The 24,458-nt window shown below is 44.7% G+C and overlaps 1 protein-coding gene across 2 annotated transcripts in view; it reads left to right on the top strand.

Annotated features, from left to right (window-relative positions):
• The window catches only part of ATRIP (ATR interacting protein), a 310,304-nt gene that overhangs the window by 250,932 nt on the left and 34,914 nt on the right, over nt 1-24,458 (top strand). For both annotated transcript variants that reach the window (XM_086938928.1, XM_086938927.1), the window contains exon 12: nt 13,714-13,800. In XM_086938928.1, coding sequence (XP_086795054.1) covers nt 13,714-13,800 — 87 coding nt within the window. The remainder of the gene's footprint in view (nt 1-13,713; nt 13,801-24,458) is intronic.

Below are 24,458 nucleotides of genomic sequence, written 5' to 3'. Positions count from 1 at the left end.
ATAGTCTACACCAATCACATTTACTAAACCTTATTGTGTGAATGTTTTAGCACACCAACAAGCCAATTTAGGACAGGCAGTGCTGCGTACTCTTTCAAACCACTGCAACACCCACAGAATAGCCATTGCTTTTGGAGAGGGACTGCTGTACCCTCTATGCAGAGCATATGTTTCCACCGCCACACATGCCATTGAACAGATTATGTTACTTACCTTGTAAGCATCTGTTAATGGCATGTAGGGCCAGATGTAGGTAGGCATTTACCGGTCGGTAACGGCCGAATTCGGCCGTTACCGACCGGTAAATGCAATTTGAGATGTAGGGCCCTGTATTTTACAGAATCGGTAAATTTACCGATCGGTAAATTTACCGATTCTGTAAAATACCGAATCGGTATTTTTTCCGATTCGGTAAAATTGATATGTAGGTGGGACTCTTCTGAGTCCCACAAGCATTACAGAATCGGTATTTTACCATCAAATACTATTTGATGGTAAAATATCGATTCTGGTGTGCATGCACATGTGTGCATGCACACCTGTGCCATATGACAGGCAGACCTGCCCTTAGGGCAGGTATGCCTGCCACATGGCCCCCGAACCTTTTTTGGGGGTGCTAGAGGGTGTCAAAGTGACACCCCCTGCACCCTTGTCAGAATCGGTATTTACCGATTCGGTAAATACCGACCGGTAATGCCCCATTAATTCCTATGGGCTTCAAAGCCCATAGGAATGAATGGGGCATTACCGGTCGGTATTTACCGAATCGGTAAATACAGATATTTACCGATTCGGTAAAAGGAACATCTGGATGTTCCTACATATCCACCCCTCAGATTTACCGATTTTTAATTACCGAATCGGTAAAATTCGGTAATTAAACATCGGTAAATCTCATTTACCTACATCTGGCCCGTAGTGCTGTAGATTCATATGCGCCCACCCCCTCCCCGGACACCTGTTGTCGTTACAGTACCTTTACACTAGTTCATTTGCATGGACATTTCTTTATTGATACTAACTTCACTCCATTCTAACCCGCCTGCTGGAAAATAATCTAACAATGGAGTTGGTGCTTATGCGCAATACCACCAAGAGAAGGAGTCACTGTCTTGTGACTTGAAAGAATTCTTCGAAGAAAAACAACTTGGACCCAACACTTGATGGCGGAAGTATGCAGCACATGTGAATCTACTGCATTACATGACCCAAACAGATACTTACAGGGTAAGTAACATAATCTTAACTGCATCATCTGAGAGGTCCAAATCTCAGAAAAAAGACAATTTGTTTCTGCCCTGAGGTTTCACAGTTTAGTTGCCTGCAATTTCCAGAGGAAGGTATACACATTTTGTGTAAAGCTTACAGACCTACTACGCAAGCTTGCCATTACGCAAGTTGCAAAAGATTTGTGCATTACTATCTGAGCAATCCTATATACAGCCACTGCAACATTGGTCCAGGAGATGATCTTCAACAGTACCCTTGCAAAAGTCCAGATTGGCATGTAAGGCTTTTTGTTTTCAGCTACAGCTTCTATTATTTTATATTTTATTTATTACATTCTTTTCATTCACTTACAAACAATGAATTTAGAAATAAAAAAACAAACCGTGCAGTTCATTGCAGTACATATAGCAGACAATAACATAATTATTGGTTCCACAGAGAATGCTACCCACAGGTTCCCTCCCACTTCAGTCTGTTATCACCGTCCTACATCTTTACTGGACAGCCTTCCTTTCTACATCAGTTGTCATATCAGGGTATTCTAATAAATACGTTGTTACTGGTGCCCATATGTCCTTGGGTCTAGATTCAACTGGTAATTCTTCCACATGAGTGTCCAACTGGTCTCTGCAACAGACGACGTCTTTCAGCCAATGATCCACCTTAGTAACTGATTTCCCTCCCAGTGTTTCACCATCAGTCATTTAGCTAGCAACTTGTTGATTGCCACCAATTTGCGGTTGCATGTTTGTCACGAAGTGACCAACACCCCAGTAGACATAACTGCAGAATGAACTCCACCCTCTCCATGACCATTTTCGACACAGTTTGTGTCACCTGTGTCCAGAATTTATAAACAAGCATACAGCTCCAGGCCAGGTGTATGAAGTGTGCGTCGATCGCTCCCCATCTCCCACACTGGGAGCTGTCTTTGAGCCCATACCCGTACAGTTGGAGAAGAGTAGAATATATTTGTTGCAAACACTTGAAATTGATTCGCTTAACGTTACAGTTAGCTGTGAGGCGCCCCATACGTGTACAGCATATCTCCCAGTTCTCCTGAGTTAATGTTGTATACAGTATTGCATTACATCTATCTAGGGCCACTGTTTTGTCTTCTGAATTTTCCCTGAAGGATGTGTTGTACAATCTGGTTATGAGGCCCTTGCGTGAGCTGCATATTTGCAGCGCCTGCAGCGCTTTCAGCAAATCTGGCTCCTCTCGAATCTTGGGGTATAATGACGTTACAGCTGCCCAAAGTCTGGTGTATACGAACATTAGTAGCGTTTTAGAAGACTCTGTGGCAGTGAGTGCGTCTAACGTCAAGAACTGTCCGTCAATGTATAGGTCTCCTAGTGTGGTCACCCCTGCTTTCTGTAATATTTCCATTGTATGGATTCATCAGTGACAGAGATAATTGGATGAGCAGCCAAGGGCATAGCCACAGCGTAGATAGAGGGTCTGTCTGCCCTAGCACTCAAGACATGCCAGGGCTTCGATGTTCTATGTATAGTATTGATCTCTAGCTGTGTGATCTTGGATCGTGTATGTAGTAGAATGGCGGTATGATGTGTGCATCATCATTCTCTACCGCTAGATGTGGCAAGAAGCAAATTGGGAACTACCAATAATACGCAAACTGTGTTTGTGCACAAAGGCAATAAAGCTGCATATCCAGGGTGCCAAACCTGCCCCTCATATGGTTTCGGCCGTACATCCCAACTGCATCTAGGTTGCTTGCCAACCCATGGCAGTGTTATCATGCAGTGTAAACTGCACTGGTCAATACTGTGGGTATATTCACAAACATATATAAAAACTTGGGCAAGACCGACATTTTAATTATCGCTATGCGGTCAGCGAATGATAGTGGTAGCCGTATCTACCTAGCCCATGGGTACTCACAAACTTTCTCTCGGGGGCCAAATTTACAGTGTGGTTTATGTCCAAGGGCCGCACTGGTTGGGGCGGGGTCAGTGGGGGAAGGGGCGGGGCTAGAGCAACAACAAAAAAAATGTTACTATGAGGTTGATCACAGGTCCCTGCAGCGGACGCCTTCGTCCACTGAGCCACCCGACACACACACACACACACACACATATATATCTATATATATATATATATATATATATATATATATATATATATATATATCTATATATATATATATATATATATATATATATATATATATATATATATATCGTTCTTTCTCTCTCTCCCTCAATCTCTCTCCCTCTCTCTCTCTCTCCCTCTCTCTCGGTCTCTCTGTCTCCACCTGTCTCCCTCACTCTGACTGTCTCACTCCCTCTCTCCCTCTGTCTCACTCCCTCTCTCTCGCTCACTCCCTCTCTCACTCACTCTGAATGTCTCACTCTCTATGTCTCCCTCTCCATCTGTCTCCCTCTCCCTATTTCCCTCTCACTCAATTTCCCTCTCCCTCACTCTGTTTCCCTCTCCCTCAGTTGCCCTCTCCCTCACTCTGTTTCCCTCTCCCTCAGTTTCCCTCTCTCTCACTCTGTTTCCCTCTCCCTCAGTTCCCTCTCCCTCACTCTGTTTCCCTCTCCCTCCCTCCCTCTGTCTCCCTCTCTCCTTCCTTCCCTCTGTCTCCCTCTCTTCTTCCCTCTCCCTCCTTCCCTCTCCTTCCCTTTCCCTCCTTCCCTTTCCCTCCTTCCCTCGGTCTCCCTCTCTCTCTCACTCTGTCTCCCTCCCTCACTCTGTCTCCCTCCCTCACTCTTGTCTCCCTCCCTCACTCTGTCTCCCTCCCTCACTCTTAGCGGCTCCCTCACTCTTAGCGGGCTCCCTTACTCTTAGCGGGCTCCCTCACTCTTGGCGGGCTCCCTCACTCTTGGCGGGCTCCCTCACTCTCCTTCCCTCACTCTCCTTCCCTCTCTCTCCTTCCCTCTCTCTCCTTCCCTCTCTCTCCTTCCCTCTCTCTCCTTCCCTCACCCTCTCCTTCCCTCACCCTCTCCTTCCCTCACCCTCTCCTTCCCTCACTCTCTCCCTCCCTCCCTCGCTCTCTCCTTCCCTCCCCCTCCCTCGCCCTCCCTCTCCCCTCGCCCTCACTCTCACTCTCTCCTCACCCTCACTCTCTCCTTCCCTCGCTCTCTCCTTCCCTCACCCTCCCTCCCTCACTCTCCCTCCCTCTCCCTCCCTCACTCTCCCTCCCTCTCCCTCGCTCTCTCTCCCTCGCTCTCCCACCCTCGCTCTCCTTCCCTCGCTCTCCTTCCCTTGCTCTCCTTCCCTCGCTCTCCTTCCCTCGCTCTCTCCTTCCCACTCCCTCCTTCCCTCTCTCTCCTTCCCTCTCCTTCCCTCACTCTCCCCTTCCCTCGCTCTCTCCTTCCCTCACTCTCGTTCCCTCACTCTCCCTCTCTCCTTCCCTCACTCTCACTCCTTCCCTCACTCTCTCACTCCTTCCCTCACTCTCACTCCTTCCCTCACTCTCCCTCATTCACTCTCCCTCCTTCACTCTCCCTCGCTCTCTCCTTCCCTCACTCCCTCCCTCCTTCCCTCACTCTCCTTCCCTCCCCCTCCCTCACTCACTCTCCCTCCCTCCCTCACTCTCCCTCCCTCTCTCCTTCCCTCACTCTCTCCTTCCCTCACTCACTCTCTCCTTCCCTCGTTTTGTCCTTCCCTCACTCTCCCTCCCTCTCCCCGCCCTCACTCTCTCCTTCCCTCACTCTCTCCTCCCTCACTCTCCCTCCTTCACTCTCCCTCCCTCACTCTCCTTCCCTCGCTCTCTCCTTCCCTCGCTCTCTCCTTCCTCCCCCTCCTTCCCTCGCTCTCCTTCCCTCTCCCTTGCCCTCCCTCTCCCTCCCTCTCCCTTGCCCTCCCTCTCCCTTGCCCTCCCTCTCTTCTCACCCTCACTCTCTCCTTCCCTCACTCTCTCCTTCCCTCACTCTCTCCTTCCCTCACTCACTCTCCCTCCCTCACTCTCCCTCACTCTCCCTCCCTCCCTCACTCTCCCTCCCCCACTCTCCCTCGCCCTACCTCGCTCTCACTCTCCCTCGCTCTCACTCTCCCTCGCCCTCACTCTCCTTCCCTCCCTTTCCCTCCCTGTCTCCCTCCCTCCACCTTGCCTGTGTGTGCCCGGGCTGAGACAGCTTCTGGGCAGGCACACACACAAACACAGCCTCACCGGAGCACTTCACGGGTCTTCAAAAGACCATTCGTTTGTTAATGAGGCTTTGTCACCTCTTAGCCCCCTTGCAGCCCCACTCTGACTACGAAGGGAATCGCCCGGCCCCCACAGAGCAGCAGTCTGAGTCGCGCTGCCGCAGGGGTGTTTGCTGACACTGTAAAAAAAAAATTTTTTAAACACGCCTACATGTCTGCAAGGTCCGGCGGGCCGCCAGGGAAGGCTTGCCGGGCCTCCACCGGCCCGCGGGCCATACTATGAGTACCAGTGGTTGGTCCATCAGTTTTGCAATTGCACCACAAGGAATTTCATCCCACGTGGGGCAGTACTGAGAGAGGGGAGATATGGTGGCCTTATCCCAGTTCATGCTGAGACCTGAATATCTTTCAAATCGCACATACTCTTGTATAAGGGGCGTCGGATATGTCTCCGGTTTTCGTACATAAAGCATCATATCATCCCTATATAGGGAAATGGCAAGTAAGTAGGTGATGTCTGAATCTCAGTGCAGCCTCCGCATGTCTCTGCTTAATTGAACACGCCAGTGGCTCCAGAGTAAGGGAGAATAACATTGGTGATAATGGGCAGCCTTGCCCACTGCCCCAGCAAAATGGAACTGGTTCAGAAATGAATTTATTGATTCTTAACATTGCTACTGGGCCAGTGTACAATATTTGTGTCCACTTCAGAAATGCCTGCGGGGTTCCCATACAATGCAATACCGGGAACATATACCCCCACTGGATAGAGTCAAAAGCTTTGACGGGGTCTAGCAACACCGCCGCAGCCTTCATCTCCGGGTCTAGTTGATGCAGTACTGCAAACAATGTTCGTAAGTTGTGCGATGTCCAACACTCTGGTACAAAACCTGATTGATTCAGTAGGACCAGATTGGGTAAGCGAGGCTGCACTCTGGTAGCGATTATTTTCGCCTGGATTTTGGTATCTATATTTATAAGTGATGGCACTCTGTGTAAGTCACACCTGTCTGGGTCCTTATTTGCCTTCAAATGTGTGTTTTGTGTAGGGTTTCACTGTGGGTGGGGGGTAGCATGTTCCTCTTGTATGCCTCTGTGTATGTGGCAAGTGAGTGTGAGGCCAGGCAATCCGCATATGTTTTGTAAAATTCACTGGGGAACCCATCCCCACCTGACGCCTTTCCGTTTGGCAAAGAGCCTATGGCCTCAAATATTCTCTCTGGGAGAGCCATCCCAAGGCCACATCATCCAGGTATTGAGCTATTTCAGTTTCTGAACCAGTGTGTCATGTGGCACATGTAGGCCGGCGTAGAAGTCCATTAGGGCTGATAGAAAACCTGTTGTAGTGTAACATTTAACACGGTTCTGTTCTACAATCTCTACAATGTGTGCCTGTGTTTTAGGTTCCACTATTTTAGAGGCTAGAGTTTGCCCTGGCCTTCCACCTTCCCCATACGACCTTGCTTCCCATCTTCTGGACATAAGATGTTCTACCTGCTTTGTCAGTGTATTCTGTAAGCAAATCTTGCATTTGAGCCAGTGTGATCTGGGTGGGGCACCGTATGTAGCTTCTCTCTAGCGTTTGTAGGGTACCCTCTAATTTTTGCAGTCTATTGCGGAGCACTTTCAGGGTATCTGCTTATACTCCTATGCACTCACTGCATATGGTGACTTTAAACATCTCCTACAGCATCCCCTCTACAGACACCTCATTCTCCTGTGTAATTGCATTACTTATTCTTACTTTAAATACCAGATTTATTAGTGAAGAGGGCTGACCATTGATAGGGCGGCAGAACATGAGTGGGTATATCAAGTTACAGCAGAACGTGGGCATGGTCAGATAGTGTCTTAGCCAAATGGGTCACTCCTATTGTCCATGTACTGATTTCTCTCAAAACTATCCAATCCAATTTAGACCGATGAAACATACATCCCCTCCCTAGTGTCCGGATGACGGGATCTCCACACATCCACAAACCCAAGGGCTTCCATAGTTTCACTAACTGTCCTGGCGGCTTATTTCCTGTGCCATTTTGTTGTGGCCGAACAGTCTAGCAGGGGGTTGAGGTAGATGTTAAGATCACCATCCCATATCACTGCTGAGGGGGCTAGAGCTTCTAGGCGTCCCAATATCTTACTGTAGAATTCAGGGTCATCTGCATTAGAGCCATAGGTGTTGACAATAGTCACCTTAGTGACCCCCAATCATCCATGTACCAGTAGGCACCTTCCTTGTTCATCAGTTTCTGAGTGTAGGAGTGTGAATGGCTACCCTTTCTTTACTAGCAGGAGCATACCCCTAGAATAGGAGTACGACAAAGCCACCCTCACCACTGCCCAGCTGGTAACTATGATGGATTCTGTTGATTTCATGAGGTGTGTTTCTTGCAGCAGTGCTATTTGCACGCCATGACGGTCTTGGTACGCCAGTACCTGTTTCCTTTTTTAAGATTTTTGAAAAACCTTCACATTCCATGTTAATAATTTAAGAATAGGCCATGTTACAATGCATGCAATACATCGCATGCCATTACAACGCTGTCATTGCAACAACCACATTGTTACATCACATAAGATTACAACGCAAGTCGTTACAACGACTTGCTTTAGGGGTGTGCTGGATTTTGGAATAGTATAATTTACTATTCCAACTCCCGCCTGTGCAACAGTAGGCAAGGTGTTGGATTTTAATATCCAACACTTTCTGCCTCCTACAGCAAGTAGATGTTACGTCTTGTGTGGTAATGGTTTGCGATGTAACAAGGCAGGCATTGAAATGACCTCATTGTAATGGTATGCGATGTATCGCCTGCGTTGTAAACTAATTTTCCCATAATTTAACTAGGCCCAGAGGGTGCACTATTACAGATGAGTATTTTTACTCACCTAAGGACCAACACCAGTGAATAACTATGTACTCTGCACTCACCATAATATCCACTGTTACTGCAACATTGTACAAACATATGCCCCCCCCCCTCTGACTTCAGCACCCCCAACATGCTAAAGTCATCCCAAGCAAACATTGAAAACAAGTGCCATATAACAATCATTGCGGTATACCCTCTGGGGGTCACTAGATACCGGTAACTCCTCCCAATGGTTGGGTGTGGCCGAATTACACCACTTAGACTGCATTAGATCAATGTGGTTAACATGGGGCATCACAATACTATATTTATCCGGATCTCTAACATAGGAGCTATGAATTTCACTTGGGGCAAATCAGTAAATACCTGACATTTACATGGATAACCTACATCAAACCGGTACCAAAGCCGCCATGCAGTCCAGAGTCCAGCCAGCAGGCTCCTTTCAGAACTGGGACAGTTATTACCACTTAGTCTGCCACCCCATTTGAGCCTCCTGCTCTCCCCTGTGTACTCAATATAGACAATATTGATTATTGGTTGTGTCAACCACCATCATTTCATGCTGCTCTCTCTGGCTCTTTAGCATTGATTTGACTTAGTCCATGGCCATTTTGGGTCGAAGTGAAAAATCCTGTTTATGTCCCCAACCTCTATGTGCAGCCGGGTTGGGTACTGCATGGCGTACTGAATGTGTTCAGATTGAAGTTTATTTTTTACTTGAAGAAATTCTTTACGAGCTGCTTGAACTGCTGCAGTGAAATCAGGATAAAATGTGATGATATTTCCCTGGTAGTTTATGATCTGCTTCTCTCGCACTAGGCAAAGCACCGTATCCCTATCCCAGTAATTTAATAATTAAGCAATAGTCTGTCGCAGAGGAACTCCTGGTACAGGCAGCACCACCAGCGACTTATCGCTCTTTCCACTTTCAGCTATACAGATAGATGTTCAGAGCTAAATATCTCTTGCAGCATGTTTTCGACGTACAGCTCCAATCTGCCAGTATTGGTGGACTCTGGTAAACCAGTATTCCAGAGATTATTGCGGCGGGCGCGCCTTTTGACGTTATTCTTGGCTTGCATTACACCGAACACGTTCTCCATATTTAAACATTTTATGGTGACGGTTTGTAGGTCATCTTTTGCTGATGAGATACGCTACTGTGCCTCCCTCAGTCTGGCACCCTGTGTATGTAGTTTAGCTGCGATGTGGTCCATACGTTGGTTGAGCCTGTCTATTATGCCGGCTATTGATTGCAGGCATTGCTGCATGGCTAGGAAAGTAGTTTCCAATGACGTGGATCCCTGGAATGAGGTCCCTGCTTAGAGTCTTAAAGTGCATGTTGTTGAGTTTTAGTAGGCCTCCATGTTTCAAACGTTAGGCGTGTTGGCTGTTTATCAGTTTTCCCCATAATGGCTATGTACCAGAGCTCAACTCAACTCTGTTTTCTCCGGCAGTCTTAGCGCAGTGCCCACCAGGTCCACTGGGTTCTCTTAATTATGTGTGCCCACTGTCAGTGCAACTCTTGTCCCATAGATGCGTGCCCTTTACCAGCTCTCTGAGCACCCTTGTTTTTCAGTGGATGTAGGGGCCCGCAAAGCATTGGCATTAACTGCTAGGCCCAATCCCCCTGTCAGGCAGCTACCAGGGTGGCGCGCCACTCCCTGAGCCAGGTGTCAATGTGAGACTGCTACGCCGGAGCTACTCAATGGTTTTACCGGGCAGATATTCTCTGTGCCTCACCATGTTCTTAGATTAAGCCCCTTCCTCCCGAAGACCTGCTTCCCCTTCAGTCGCATAATGGCACACCCCGCGACACGCTTGACCCTGGCCGGTGTCTCCAGGAGAGGCTCTCAGTGCTCAGCCTGAGACAGCAGCTATGTGTGCCATGTCTCGGCTTGCCGCAGGGCACAGCTTATGATTCCCTGCAAGCACGTCTCCTACCGCTGCGGGTGCCTCCAGCCCTTGTAGACCCAGGGAGTCGGTGCAATTATGGACCCTGCAGTGTCCGAGCGGTCTTCTCTAGTCAGCTCAGTCTAGCACAGGTCTCACTCACAGCGGCTCGTTTCTTCTCCAGGTTCTCAGAGCAGCTGCCATTTTCTCCTTCACACGCTTCTGCAAAGGCCTTTACAGACCTGGGGAATCTTTGTCAGACGTGGCCACCCAAGCGATTCAGCAGGCAGATTCCGGTTTTGGCACCTTCAGGAAGTACTTAGCAACCATTCATCCAAGGACCCCACCGGTCCCTAAATGAAACCTCAATGTGGTCCTCACAAGCCTCCTGGGACGTCTGTTGAAGCCATTACATCCACGTTGGTGGAATATCGCTCAGGAAAGAAGCAATTCATAAAGCATTTTCTTCCCTGACCAGGGTTAGTGAGTTGCAGGCATTAACAATGTTTCATCCAGGTCCCTAAAGATAGTCACCCTGAGGACGAATCCATGCTCCCTGCCTAAGGTTGGCTCCTCATTTCATGTCAATCCAACCATTTACTCCCCTGTTATCTTTCCACACCCTGAACCAGTGGCAGAACGAGCATTGCACAACTCAGATGAAAAGAGGGCTGTAATGTCTTATATTAACAGAACCAAGTCCATTTGCAAAACCTAGCATTTGTTGTTGCATTTGTAAAACCCCACTTACGAAATTCAGTTTCCAAGTCAAGTTCAAAACCTACAGTTCACACTCTGCCTAGAGCACATTCGACTAGCGAGCAGCAATGGCTTTCCCTTGAAACATTTCACTTGCAGACATACGTAAAGCTATGTGGTTCATCCCACACACTTTCGTTAAATATTACTGCATGGGCATTCATGCCCGACAGGAGACACAGGTCATGAAAACGGTCTTTGAAACTTTATTCCATTCACCTGCTTAATCCACTTGCAAGTCACTGCTGTAAGGTAGGAACAGTGCTTTCAACTTTCAAGTCTATGCAGAGCATGTGATCTACAGCTACTCGTGCTACAAATGGAAAATGTTAAATGCTTTGTAACGGTTTGTAGCTTGTAGCTCTGCAGTTTCATATACTCGTGCATATGCTTCATATGCTGTACATTTCTTACATTATTTTTTTTTCAACAGTGTGCTTGTACATATGTATTGTTCTACTTTGCTTCACTCTCCTTATTGTCACTCACCTGTTTGGACGGGAGAACAACACAATCTGAATTGGATTATTTGTCCTGGTGCATTATGGGTTTCTGGGAATGGTCACGAGGCCCCCCAAAATGTAGCCATAAAAAACAACTTGCAACATCCATCCCCCACACACTAGAAGGCAAAGGTATCCAGATAATGCGAATGTTCAGAAATTTAAACTACAAATAGATTGTAACTCAAGTAACATTTTCCTTTATATTGTCCTAATATGGTGCAACATAGGAATTTTGCTTTACAATGAAATGTTGATACAATGTGTAATGCAAATAATGAGTCCCTAAAGTTTGAATGATTGGACAAATCACTGTTAATTTTATGTTGCGTTAAATAGGTTTTCTACAGTTATTTAGGAAGATCAAAATTCAAATAAATACATTTAGTACAATTGAGCATTTAGGCAACACAACTTCTCTGGAGTGAACACCTTAAGGACAGCTCTTATTAACATATAGGCCCTGAGGTTGTCAGTGAAGAAATATTCAAAGAGGAATACCTAAATATGAATGCCTATCTGGCTAGCTATTGAAGTTGATGCATTAAAGGGGTGTAATTCAGCCATTTAAGCCTATAGATATTCTTCTAGTATAACGGAGGGGGGTTTTACCCAAAGAATTCCACATGGGACCTGGGCGCTATATAGTGTACAAAAAAGGGGTCCCTGTAGAACAGTTACCTTTGCTTCACTTTATTTAAAGAAAATGTAAACACTTTCACAACATTGTAAATAAATCACAATGAGTCAACCAACGTACTTGGTAAATAACAGTGCCCGAAAGAGAAAGGAGTGGGATAGCGTGATGGTGTGAGGGGAAGGACAGTGAAAGGAAGGTTTAGTGACAATTCATAAATATCGGATTTCTTCCGAAATACAATTAGATTCAAGAGGCTTCAGATCCCTGAGCCTAAATCGGGGATCGTCACATATCCCATTATACTTAGAACAGTCTCAGTTGACATAGGTATATCAAAATTTCTTTCGGGCGTGTCAACTGAAAAAAGTGAAAAGTAGCCGTCGACGTTTCGACCCCACGCTACACTTGTAGGCGTAATTGTTGCCTTACACCGGGGTCTTCATCAGGACTGTGTAAAAACAGGGTGCACTACAGTTTCTGCCACATAGAGTATATTAAATCTTAAAACTCCGGACTGGTAATTTCATATGTCAATCTGCTCTGAAAGAGCGAGAGCCCCAGACCAAATCAAATGAACCGGCACTCCCAAACGCCGTATCTAAACATCCCCCTTTCATATACTTTTTTTTAATGTTTAAGGCTCCTGTGCTAGTTGGGGCCCCCCTCCACGTGACATACTAACACCTTAAAGTGGCCCTCTTTTTTCCACAAATTTATTTTCTGATTATGTAATGATTTCTGATTGATTACCTTCTCATGTACTTTACCTGTTCCTTGCAACTCACTGCACTTCCCCTTTGTGGGTTGCTTTCTATTTTTTCGATCATACCTGCGGTGTTTTCCTAGCCACAGTGTTTTCTCTGCAGGCTCAGTGTCAGATAACCTCCAGGATCAGCACTGCATGGTAGCGAATGAGGATTTACTAGAACAGTATATCATGTGAACTAGGAATAGATACTCATAATTTGCAAATTTTGGCTGCAGACAGATAGCACTGTGTCCATGGGGTAGGCAAGATCATTCCCTGGCTGATACCTATCAAGAAGTCTGCCAAAGTGGTCCTGAATCACTGGAAACACTGTAGAAGACGTCCGATGAGGGACACAATGGTAGATCATTTGCAAAACAAGCTGCTTCCATATTCCAGCTTAAACGAGAGATCCAATGTCACAGAGGCTTTTGATGGTGAATGAAAAGGGAAGATAGATCATTTAAAGGACCCTCTAAAGCAAGCATTCACCATAAAGCTGACCTATTAGGAGTGGCCAATGTTTCATTTCCTATAGAACAATAGTTTTACACCTATCAAACAGGACTTTGAGTGGTTTCTAAAGTTTAGGTTAATTAGCAAACACCACTGCATTAGTCTTTCAGCAGTTGTCTTTAAGCCTGTTGCTATTAATGAAGTGCCTGTGTGCCTGTAAATAGTTGATGACCGATTGTTTGTCTTGCCATATTATAGGCTTTTTGTAGAAACCCTTCCTGTATGTATGTTTTCAGTGTGTTCGAAAAAATCTTTAAAACATTTATCAATTACTATCTGGTTTGAAAGTGCTTAGAAGTGATTGGTCCATGGTATAAGCAGTTTAACAAGGCATCATTCAACTACATTGCATTACAAGTATTTTGCCAAATGCTAGATTTTATTATATGTAATTATTTTGCATTCTAATTGATATTTTGATTTCTGTCTCAGATTATTCAGTTCCTGACGAAGCTCTGTGTGCTGTGTCTTGGGCCTCAGACCACTAACAGTCAATCAACTTGCCAGTGTAACCGTGAGGTACAAGTGATTTTGCTGTAGTTACTAAATGTAAAAAACTCTAAGACCAAGCCCCTTCCTTAATATCTTCATTATAGTTCTAGTTCGAACTTTTGCTGATGTCCGTTCCAGAGCCAGTGTAGGGAGAGATTTTGGAGAAGATGAGGAAAACAAAATCTAATGTAACATAAGTTCCTGGGGACCTCATCAATGCTGAGCACTTTGGCTTCATGAACTCTGTAGATTTGCAAACGGACAATTATGATATAAAAACAGCCATTAAAAGATATTAATTAGTGGTTAACTGGTTTCTTTGTTCAAAAAAAAATCCAGCAGCTGCCAGTTTGGTATATGGAGAAGTTAAGCTCAAATAAACAAGCGTGTGATGCCTTAGGAAGAAATTGCCTGAAGGAATCGGACTGTTAAAAACAGCACAGTTTTTTAATGCTCTGAAGGAATATAAAAAGTTGATTAAGGAAGCTAAGGGTACCCTTCATACTAATAGATGTATTACATCGAATAACCACTGAGAGATTTTCAAATTTGTAAATTCATTATTCATCCCTACCAGCGGAGCCACTTTATTTGCTCCTAATTTAGAATAATTTAATTCCTTAGCTAGCTATTCGCTGACAAAATCACGTGTTTTTTTAGTACATCTTTTCAAAGGCAAGAGGCAGAAAAATGTGGTCCCCGTTTGTTATGTTATGTTAACACGTTCTTCTATAGCGCAACAGCTACTCCAAAAGGAGTGTCCCGGCGCTTTGGCGAAGAAATCCTTCGGGGGTGGCAACATAACTGAAACCGTAAGGAAAGGCGGGGGCTCTATCTGGTGAAGAGCCAGGTTTTTAAAGCCTTTCTGAAAGACTTAAGGCTGGAGGTCTGTCTAAGAGAAAGGGGAAGCTCGTTCCAGGCACGAGGAGCCAAGTGGTGGAAAGAGCGGCCGCCTTGTCTGGCGCGTTTGATGGTCGGAACTACCATTTTGGACAAAGAGGCGGACCGTAGGGCTCTGTTAGGCTTATAAAAAACAAGACGTTTCCTGATGTAACTAGGGCCAATGTCATGAAGGGCTTTGAAAGTCAACGTCAGACTTTTAAAAAGGACTCTCTTGGCTATAGGAAGCCAGTGCAGTTCTTTTAGCAGGTCCGAGGTACTAGCGCATCTGGGGAGCCCGTAGATAGCCCGGGCAGCTGAATTTTGGACTACTTGAAGTCTCCTCACAAGGTATTTGGGGAGACCTAGGTAAAGGGCATTAGCGTAGTCTAGTCTAGACCCAACAAGTGCTTGAACAATGACCCTTCTATGGTTGATTGAAATCAAGGGGAGAAATTTTCTGAGCATCCGAAGGATGCCAAAACATTTCCCCGAGAGGCAAGATACTTGGGGCCCAAAAGCTAAGTCATTATCGACGATGATTCCTAAATTTTTAGCTTTGACACTAGCATTTGCAGGTGGAAACAAGTCTTGCGGCCACCAGCTTTTCCAATTTGGTTCAGTGGCGCAGCCAAAGAAAAGCAGCTCCGACTTGTAGGAGTTGCATTTTAAGCCGTGCCCTCTGAACCAACCAAATACAGCCTCTAAACAGCTTCTGATGCGAGTCCCGTTAAACACCTCATTCTTGTCATATGTGAACAAGAGCTGGGTGTCGTCAGCGTAGGACACGATCTGAGCGCCGAAGGACTCCGCCACCTCTGCAAGGGGGGCCAGAAAGATGTTAAAGAGCAGGGGGCTAAGAATAGACCCCTGAGGGACCCCTACTTCCAGAGATGCCATAACGGCGGAGTGTGGGGGCGCCCAGATCGTTTGTCGACGGCCGGCTAGGAAGGATTTAAGCCAGTTCCACACCGTCCCCCGAAGACCACATTCCCAGAGTCGTGTTAGGAGGGTCTCATGGGGAACGGTGCCGAACGCCGCCGACAAATCCAACATGGCCTTTCCTCCAGCATCCAACACCTCTCTAATAGCGATAGTGACTTCAAGTAACGCGGTCTCTGTGCTATAATTAGCACGAAAACCCGATTGAGTGTTGTGCAACAGATGGTTCTCCTCGATGAAATCAGAGATTGATCTGTGCACATGTCTTTCTGCCACTTTCGCCAGAGCGGGGAGGAGAGAGATTGGCCTGTAGTTGGCATGGACGCTGGGATCAAGGGCTGGTTTTTTTAGAAGTGGAAGAATGAGAGCACACTTCCAAGCCGAGGGACTACACCAGAAGACAGTGAGGAGTTGAGGATGGAATTGATGAGACCATTTAGGGCTGGGGCTATTTTGTTGAGACATGGAACTGGGCAGGGATCAAGAGGTGAGCCCGACTTCAGCCCAGTTAGGTGGTCTAATGAGGAAGCAAGACTCAGCGGGGGGAATTCCCAGAGAGTGGGAGCCGAGACAGGATTTGAGGAGGAGAGGGCACCTGGTAGATCAACCTTAGTATGTTTGGAGTAAGCGGCAAGGGAGGCTTGGATAGATGTTATCTTATCGACAAAGTAATGCGCCAATTCAATCAGCCAGGGTTCTGAATGAGACTGAGCAGGGCATATGGTGGGGAAATGTCAGAAAGTGGTGGGCGGAATTCACTTACGGAAGCAGATAAGGAAGTAGAGTTGTTTACTCAGTTTAGGTCAGTTGAGGAGGATGGCGTAAGTAAGGTAGCAACTACAGTAGAAATCTTTACAACTAGGCCGGAAATAATATTATTACGTCTTGCTGTGGAAGCAGTAGCTCCTAGACTGTCAGATATTAGTAACTGCTCCATTACATCTGCTGTAGTGCCAATGGATTGGAAAAAGCAATTGTAAGACTACTGTTCAAAAAAGATCAGTTGATCCATCCATTAAGAGTAACTTTAGACCAATCTCTTTACTGCCACTTGTGTCAAAAGTAGCAGAAAAATTATGGATGAAAAACTAATGGCATTCATTTTCTTACATGCTTTTTTATTGATTTCGAATTCTCTCTTGAATATTATCAAGCAGCTCCTTATGAGTTACATCTTTGACATGCGTCAACAAACCATTTGTATAATTTTCGCAATGTTTCCAGAGCATTTGTCAGTTCCAAATATGAAACCTTCTAAAACAGTAAAACCTTATGCAACTTGGAGAGGCAAGGGGGCAGAGGGTGGTGTCCAGACACTGATGGTGTATTGCAAATTGATTTGAGTTGTGCAGCAAAGAAGGTGTGCTAAACATGGGGTGCACAAGTATTTAAAAATGTGTCCCACAGGGTCCTCGTTAAGCTTCTTGTTAACCATGAATGTAGCCCCATTGGTTCACCTTGTTAGATTTTGTGGTCTGGAAGTTATGACTTGTGCTGATGGTGCACTGATTATTTTCAGATTGGCTCTAAATGCCTCATTCTCACAGGCCACCTTTAACAGCTGTATGATCTTGGTGGCAAGGTAAGTGAGCGATAATTATCTGAAATATAACTGTGACAGAACTGAAGTCTTCATAAAGAGAGGTCTCACTTCTGTATTTATTTATACAGGATTTATAATGCGCATGGCTGCCTCAGCGAAGAGGCGTCCCAGCGCAGCCAGAAACCTAAAGGGAGCAGGGGGAGTACAGCAGCGTCCTTGTTGTTAAATTGCAGGGAACAGCCATGTCTTTATGGACTTCCGAAACATCAGCAAATTAGATATGGCTCTGATGTTCACAGGGAGGGAGTTCCAGAGTTTGGCCGCCAAAAAGCCAAACGAGCGGCCCCCGCCCTTGCTTTCCTTACTCGGGGGACACAGACCAACCCGCAATTGGTAGATCTCAAGGCACGCCCAGGCACCTAGGGCTTCAATAAGCCCGAAAGTCCGATAGGGGCTTGGTGCATCAAGATTTTATGTGCAATGCACAACACCTTAAAGTGAACACGGGCTTCGATGGGCAGCCAGTGCAGCTTTACTAGCACATGAGCCACCGACTGCGATCTCGGCAGTGCTATTAACATACGTGCTGCCGCATTCTGGAATCTCTGGAGGCGCTTAATACTTGCTCTATTTGCGCCCAGATATAAGGCATTTCCGTAATCAAGCCTCGCCAATATGGATGCTTGCAAGATGGTTTGGTGCACTTCAGATGGAAAAAGACCAAGCAACGGTCTTAGGCCTCTCAGAAGTCCAAAACAAACTGCAGCAACAGCTCTTGTCTGTTTCTCGAAGGTTAGGCCTGTGTCAAACCTAACGCCTAAGTTCTTTACCATCTTCTTTGATAACGGAGCAGGTTTAAGATGGTCAGGCCACCACTGCTCCGATCACTGCTCTTGATCTTTCCCATAGAGAAGAATCTCCGATTTGCTGGCGTTCAATTGAAGACAGTTAGCCTTCATCCAGTCTGGTATAGCCGACAGATCTGTCTTGAAACTTTCCAGGTTTGCACAGCAGTTTTTGGAAAAAGCAATCACCAACTGGGTGTCGTCAGCGTACGACACCAAGAATAGCCCCCTACCTCTGGCCACCTCTGCCAAAGGTCCAACATAGAGATTGAAAAGAAGTGGGCTCAAGATGGAACCCTGTGGCACCCCACAAGCTAAAGGATGGACCTGAGAGTGAAAGGGGGACTGAGACTTGAAATGATAGTTCAGTCAAAAATCACCCAGAGTTGTTCAAGAAGTTTCGTATGTGACACCGTATCAAAGGCGGCACTTAGATCCAATAGGACCAAGGCTGCAGAGTCTCCTGCATCCAGTCGGTTACGGATATATTCCGTGACGGCAAGGAGAGCTGATTCGGTGCTGTGGCGGGGGCGAAACCCATGCTGGGAGGGGTCAAAGATGTTATGAGTGTCCATGTATTTAGATAGAACTGAATTTACATGTGCCTCCATCACTTTCGCCATGAAGGGTAACTAAGATATAGGGCGAAAGTTACCTGGATCGTCTAGATCGAGCGATGGCTTTTTTAAGAGTGGGATCACCTTTGCATGCTTTCATTCCCTAGGGACTGAGGCAGACTTCAGAGGCAGGTTGACTAATTCTACTGCCACCGGGGAAAAGAGAGGAAGAAGCTGGTGAAAATGTGCTGAAGACATTGGGTCTGCTGGCGAGTCGATTTAATTTTAGCACTCAGGGCCCCAAAATCCTGCAGCGACAACAGAGGAAAGGCCGACATACAATTTTCCACCCTCTAATCATACTCTGTCACCTCAACGCTCTCAGTGGGTATACTCCCCGTGGAGAAACTCTGGTAAATTCGTTCTACTTTCTTCATAAATTGAAGTGCCAGGTCTTCACAGCGATGATTCGACATGACGGGGGAAAGATTGGTCAGCCCTGCACTCTTCATGTTTTTAAGCAAGGAGAAGATGGTCTTCGTAGGGTTAGCACTCGTCATGATTTTATTGGCTACAAAGTCTGCCCATTGTTTTACGGATGAGTTTGTGGTAGTCCTTGACTGCCTTGCGATACACTGCTTTGGCAGAAGGCTCAAAAGAACGGCGCCATGCACGTTCAAGTTGTTTACATCCCTTCTTAGCCTGAATTAGAGGGTCAGTGAACCAAGGGTTGGACAACCCACGTCCCTTTCCACCTCGCTTGGCAGGAATACAACTGTCCAGCCCCGCTGTTAACCAATTGTGGAAGCTCACAAGTGCCCCCTCAACATCTGACAGAAGCTTGGGACCTTTTCCGTTAACCAGGTAGCAAGCTGCTCCTGGTCTAGCTTATGCCAGGGTCTTTTCATCATTGTAACTGGGCGAGTCACATCAATCCTACCCTGCCACAGTAGGGAGAATGGAATTACTGAGTGGTCAGTCCATGTGAGTGCAACGGGAGAGGCAACTTTCAAACTGCCAAGATTGGAAAAGATGGGATCAAGCAAGTGTCCAGCTACATGGGTACCTCCTGTAACCAGTTGTGGAAACCGAAAAGCCTCTAGATCTGCGAGAAAATTCTCAATCTCAGCCTTTCCATCCAGCTCGAGATGCAGATTCAGATCCCCCAAAATAGTGAAATTGGCCGCTTTACAGGCCAGCTGTCCAATTTTTGTTACTAGGTCCTCACAGAATTTTCCAGAGGGCCCAGGAGGCCTGTAAATTAGAAGGCCCGACATTGTCAGATTGCTGTTAAGTTTTATTTTAAACAATGTGCTCTCACAATCTACTATCGTTTCCCTGGACAGGCTGACGGCGAAAGCCACTTTGGCTATCACTGCGATGCCTCCCCTCTTCCCCCTTCTCTATTGATATTGTAAAGAGAGTAGCCATCCGGGAGGGCTAACCCTGGTCCTGCCACAGTGTTCTGTGTGAGCCATGTTTCGGTTAGGAAGAGAGCGCCAGGACACTCGTCCATTAATAGAGCAAATACCTCTGCATAGTGACTTACCAACGAACGACAGTTAAGGCTGCGAAATTTAAATTCAGTGAAACTGGATGAGCAAGCAGGTTGATCCTCAAGGACCGCCTTAAAAGCACAAAATGTGCACCCAAAAGCAGGCTCTTGAAAGGCCCACGGTGCTAATGGACATTCTGGGGACAAATTCATAAGTTGTTCACGGGTATAACTCCAGAAATGGCCTGTGGTAGATGCAGGGATTCTGGCGGCGGTCGGGCGCAGACGGGCTTGCCGTTGGCCTTTGGTGTATAGTAGTATCTTCTAGGGGCCAGCCTTCATGGAATGTTACCCAGTTCCATCAAATACTGTATGGAATCTGGGGTTTTCATTTGACAATAACTTGGATAATTTACAATTCGGTGTGCGTGGCCCTTCATAAGTTTGCAAAGTATTTTAATGAGGTCCATACACAAGGTAGGAACTTGCATTTTTCCCTTGCCTGCCTTATGAAACGCCCCACAATTTGCAGGGCCAGACAAGGAAGTTGTGTATTCTCATATGCTGCAACAAGACTGTGGAATACACTTCCTAATGAGTTAAGAACCACTAATGAGCTTAAAACTTTCAGGGAATTATATAAAACCCATCTGTATTGATAAATATTTAAACATTGAAAGCAGCAACAGCGCCAGGACACCTTTTTGGTACTAGCGCACGTTATGGGACATAATCATTTTAATTGCAAGTAGTGTTCCAGTGTTGGGCACCTTGAGGCCCATAGTAATTCTTTAGTTTAGCACCAAATGTTTGGCCAAGCCAAGTTAAGTGCATTGAATGTAGTGCATCTTGGTTTAACAGTACAGCAACAGTTCATGGGAAGTCAATATAGCTACAAATAAGGATAAGATAAAATTTCCTGGTCCCATATATTTACAGACCACTTTTAGAACATTTCTATCATCATTCCTCGACATAAAAAGAGTAATTTGTAAGTGGTGCAAGTACAAAGAAAATTCAGACGCTGGTTTACTGACGTAAGATCGACAATTAATAGTAGAATCCAGAGTAAAACAAAGGCATTTCACATGGAAAGGGGCGATATCTGATGCTGTGCATATTTTTTTTTAATAAGCAGACACATCTTTCACAGAAGACTCGTGGGATGCACCTTGTATACAGTGGATCAAGATTGGGGTCGCATAAGTAGATATCCGTTACATAGTGTGATGCCTTTGCTTATACCTCCTTTTTAGGTCACGCCTATGACGGCACATTTACTGATGTGAGACATAGTGTTAGCTTACATCCTGCCTATTTATCACAATTGGTTTGCCTCATTGTCATTCATTTGTTTGCTTTTTAGTTGATGGCTTCTGTGGGTTTTATTTCCTCGTTGCAAGTTTGTCCCTCCCCTTGAGCACATATGAATTACTGTGTCCTTAGACTACAAGTTTTATGTGGATTTTTTCGTGTTGCTTTTTTCTTTAGTTACACACTTTTGCAGAGTGTGTAACCAAAAAGAAATCTGTGTTTTCCAGCTGTCCCTGCGTCTCCTTGGTGGTCTATTGCACCATTTCCTATCCATCTCAGATCAGTTAATACAATACAACAGAAGCATTAGCATCATTTTGTGGGTGCGCACAGGCATGGCATGCATGCCTACAAAAGGACGTGGCTACCTGCGTCAAAGTTTTTTGTATTTTTTTTTTCAGCCAAGCTGCACCGCATCAGTGAAGTTGGGCTGCATGGCTACAACTCATTGGCAGAGCCAATAGGGGCCAAAGTAACACCTATTGACTTTGCCAGTGATTGTTTGGAGTACTTCTGTTATTTTTATTTGTTTTATTCATGTTTTGTTACAAATGCAATCAATAAATCTAGTCTCTGTGTTTTTTAAAGCAATACATATATGACAGTGCAAGGAAAATATGAACTTAAAGGTATACATAGTGGAAACTGTTGAGAACAAAGAAATAGGTGATAGCAAAGGAACATTTAGTTTTAACAATCTATGACTAGGATAGTGCACTGATTATAGCACATAATTACCTTACAGTAAGAATATATACCAGATAATTCAAAATGGTAGTAGTTACAAATCCAGGAGGAAATTGAGAGGAGATAATTGCAGTTGCCATGGTCCATGAGGTACTTTGTTGGGTACAAGTTATAAGGTCATTAGATTAATCCAGTCTTTATGAGAGTGAAAGTGACATTTACCTTTATAGTAATGTTCGGGAATTAGGCTTTATAGTAATGTTCGGGAATTAGGCTTCAAGGAGCAGGAGTGCAAACAACTAGAAATCCCTTTGGATATCGTTTTTGGGGACGAAGACTAACTGTGTCATTTGAGCTATTGGCTGTTAGTTTGAGAGAATTTTTCAGTATAATCACTTGTTAATCTGTCTTTGAGGATTCTAGCTAGTCCTGAATCAGTGATTTGTTGAGTGAATTTCAGTATTCATTTGGAAGAATTTTTGCCAGTAGTTTACAGTCCTGATTGATTATAGATTTGTATTTTTTATATTCTATCTTTCTAATTGTCATGCTTAAGAATGACCATAATATTTGCCTTCATGAATGACTCTGTGATCCTGCCTTGTGAATCAAATTTCCTGAAAACCCTTAACCACTCTTGGATGATTTTTTTGCCACCATTTTGTATATTTCAATGCCATAGGTGTTTTGGCAGGAAGATATTCCACTAAAAAGTGCTTTACTTCATAGGAATTTTTAAGTGCTGTATTTAGGTTGTCTTGTGTTTCCCTGGGATTTTCTAAATGTGAACAGTTATTGATACCGCTGCACTCTCTTTTAATCAAAAATTCCAAGAATGAGGTAAACACATTATTCGCAAACTTTGGGTGCTCAAGGTGATCACCTCCTAGTCCATGAGGTGCGAAACAAGAATCAACTGGGGAGCCTTACACCGTGTTAGGTCAAACCTTGTGCACTCCAATGGCGCCCTTGCGCGTAGATAGTTTGTAAAAAAATATTAAACTGAAAAGTTTGTAGATCGTTATGATATCTTTTTAATTCTCATGGTTATCATGTGAAATCATCATATTCCAGCATATGATAAAATGTCCTTGATCATATTGAATATATACATCAATAGTTCATAGTCCAAGCAATTTCAAAGATTCACAGAAGTGAGCACTATCCCCTATGCATTTCGTGAATGCACTTCGTCAGGGGGAATCTGTAAAAAAAATTACAAAAACACAAGTCTATCGCTGATCTGCGATAACTCATAGTGTACACAAAATTATTTATATGGAATTATATGCATAATGTGAAGAGGCGGAAGAATGTGCTCAAAAAAAGGTGAATAAAAGGAAAAAACGGTAAATAAATAAAAATAACGAACCAGTATTAGTAATGTGGGATAAAGCGGTGCTGTAGAGACAAAGCTTCATGAGACCATTAGCCCATGGGAACATGCCAACAAATAACACTCTATGAATAAAGGAAGCACAAATAGAGTGGAGCTTAGAAACGAAGATAGCAAATGTAAACCCGCGTGGACATGCTGAACAATTGTCCTTAAAACTGTGGTAGGATGTTAGTAAAAAGTAGAAATTCGTAAGTATTCCATGGAAAAACATTTTCTAAATGTGGCCAGGTGACATTTTTTCAGGAGACCATTTGATATTATCCTTTGAGGCAGTGGCATCTGTGTAAACTGCTTGACAATAGTCTTGAAATATCACTCCAAAGTCTATATGAATGGTTTTGTTTGTAAACTTTCAAAAGCATGTAATGGGAGTTTGGCCTCTGTTTGTACTCTCTAGTTATTTCTAGCTCGGCGTTGATGGCACTGTGCTAATTCTATGCTTACAAACGCTCCTAGAAAAACAGACCTTTAAGGTGAGCAGATTCAGAGTGTTGCTGGTGTTGTAGGCGTGCTCCATATAAAGGAACTGTTCTTTCCCTAAACTTGGGAACTAGCCAGAGGTCCCTTCTTCCTTTTTTGCATAATTTATGCTGGGCACTAAGCCTGAAAGGTTATTATCTTTACTGTTAATAGCTAGTATTTTTCTTGCCCACATTTAATAAAATGTAATATTTAGCTTAAACCTTGTGGCTTGAATGCTTATATTCTTCATCAGAATCTTACTGTAATCTGATATAATGCTCACCTTTGGGGCTTCATATTTAAATAATTTAATTTTTTTTTTTTATGTATGCTTTAACGTTCTTAAGTCTTAGGCATATTTCTTTCACAATACATTTCTCTGTTCGCTTTTAAGTTAAGGGTAGTTGCAGTAGAATATGCATTATGCTTTGAAGACACATTTTATGGCAGATATCTGTCCATTATGAGGGTTCTTGAAAATAATGATTCATGTCTTCAGAAATCAGATTATTGTACAATGTATGTGATGGGGTGTCTGTATTCAACCCTCATGTTTTGGAGA

Source organism: Lissotriton vulgaris, chromosome 9, assembly GCF_964263255.1.
Source record: "Lissotriton vulgaris chromosome 9, aLisVul1.2, whole genome shotgun sequence".
In the NCBI taxonomy this organism is placed as follows: Eukaryota; Metazoa; Chordata; class Amphibia; order Caudata; family Salamandridae; genus Lissotriton; species Lissotriton vulgaris.
Note: the sequence above shows the minus strand (reverse complement) of the source record. Positions and strands in the feature narration are given on the sequence as shown.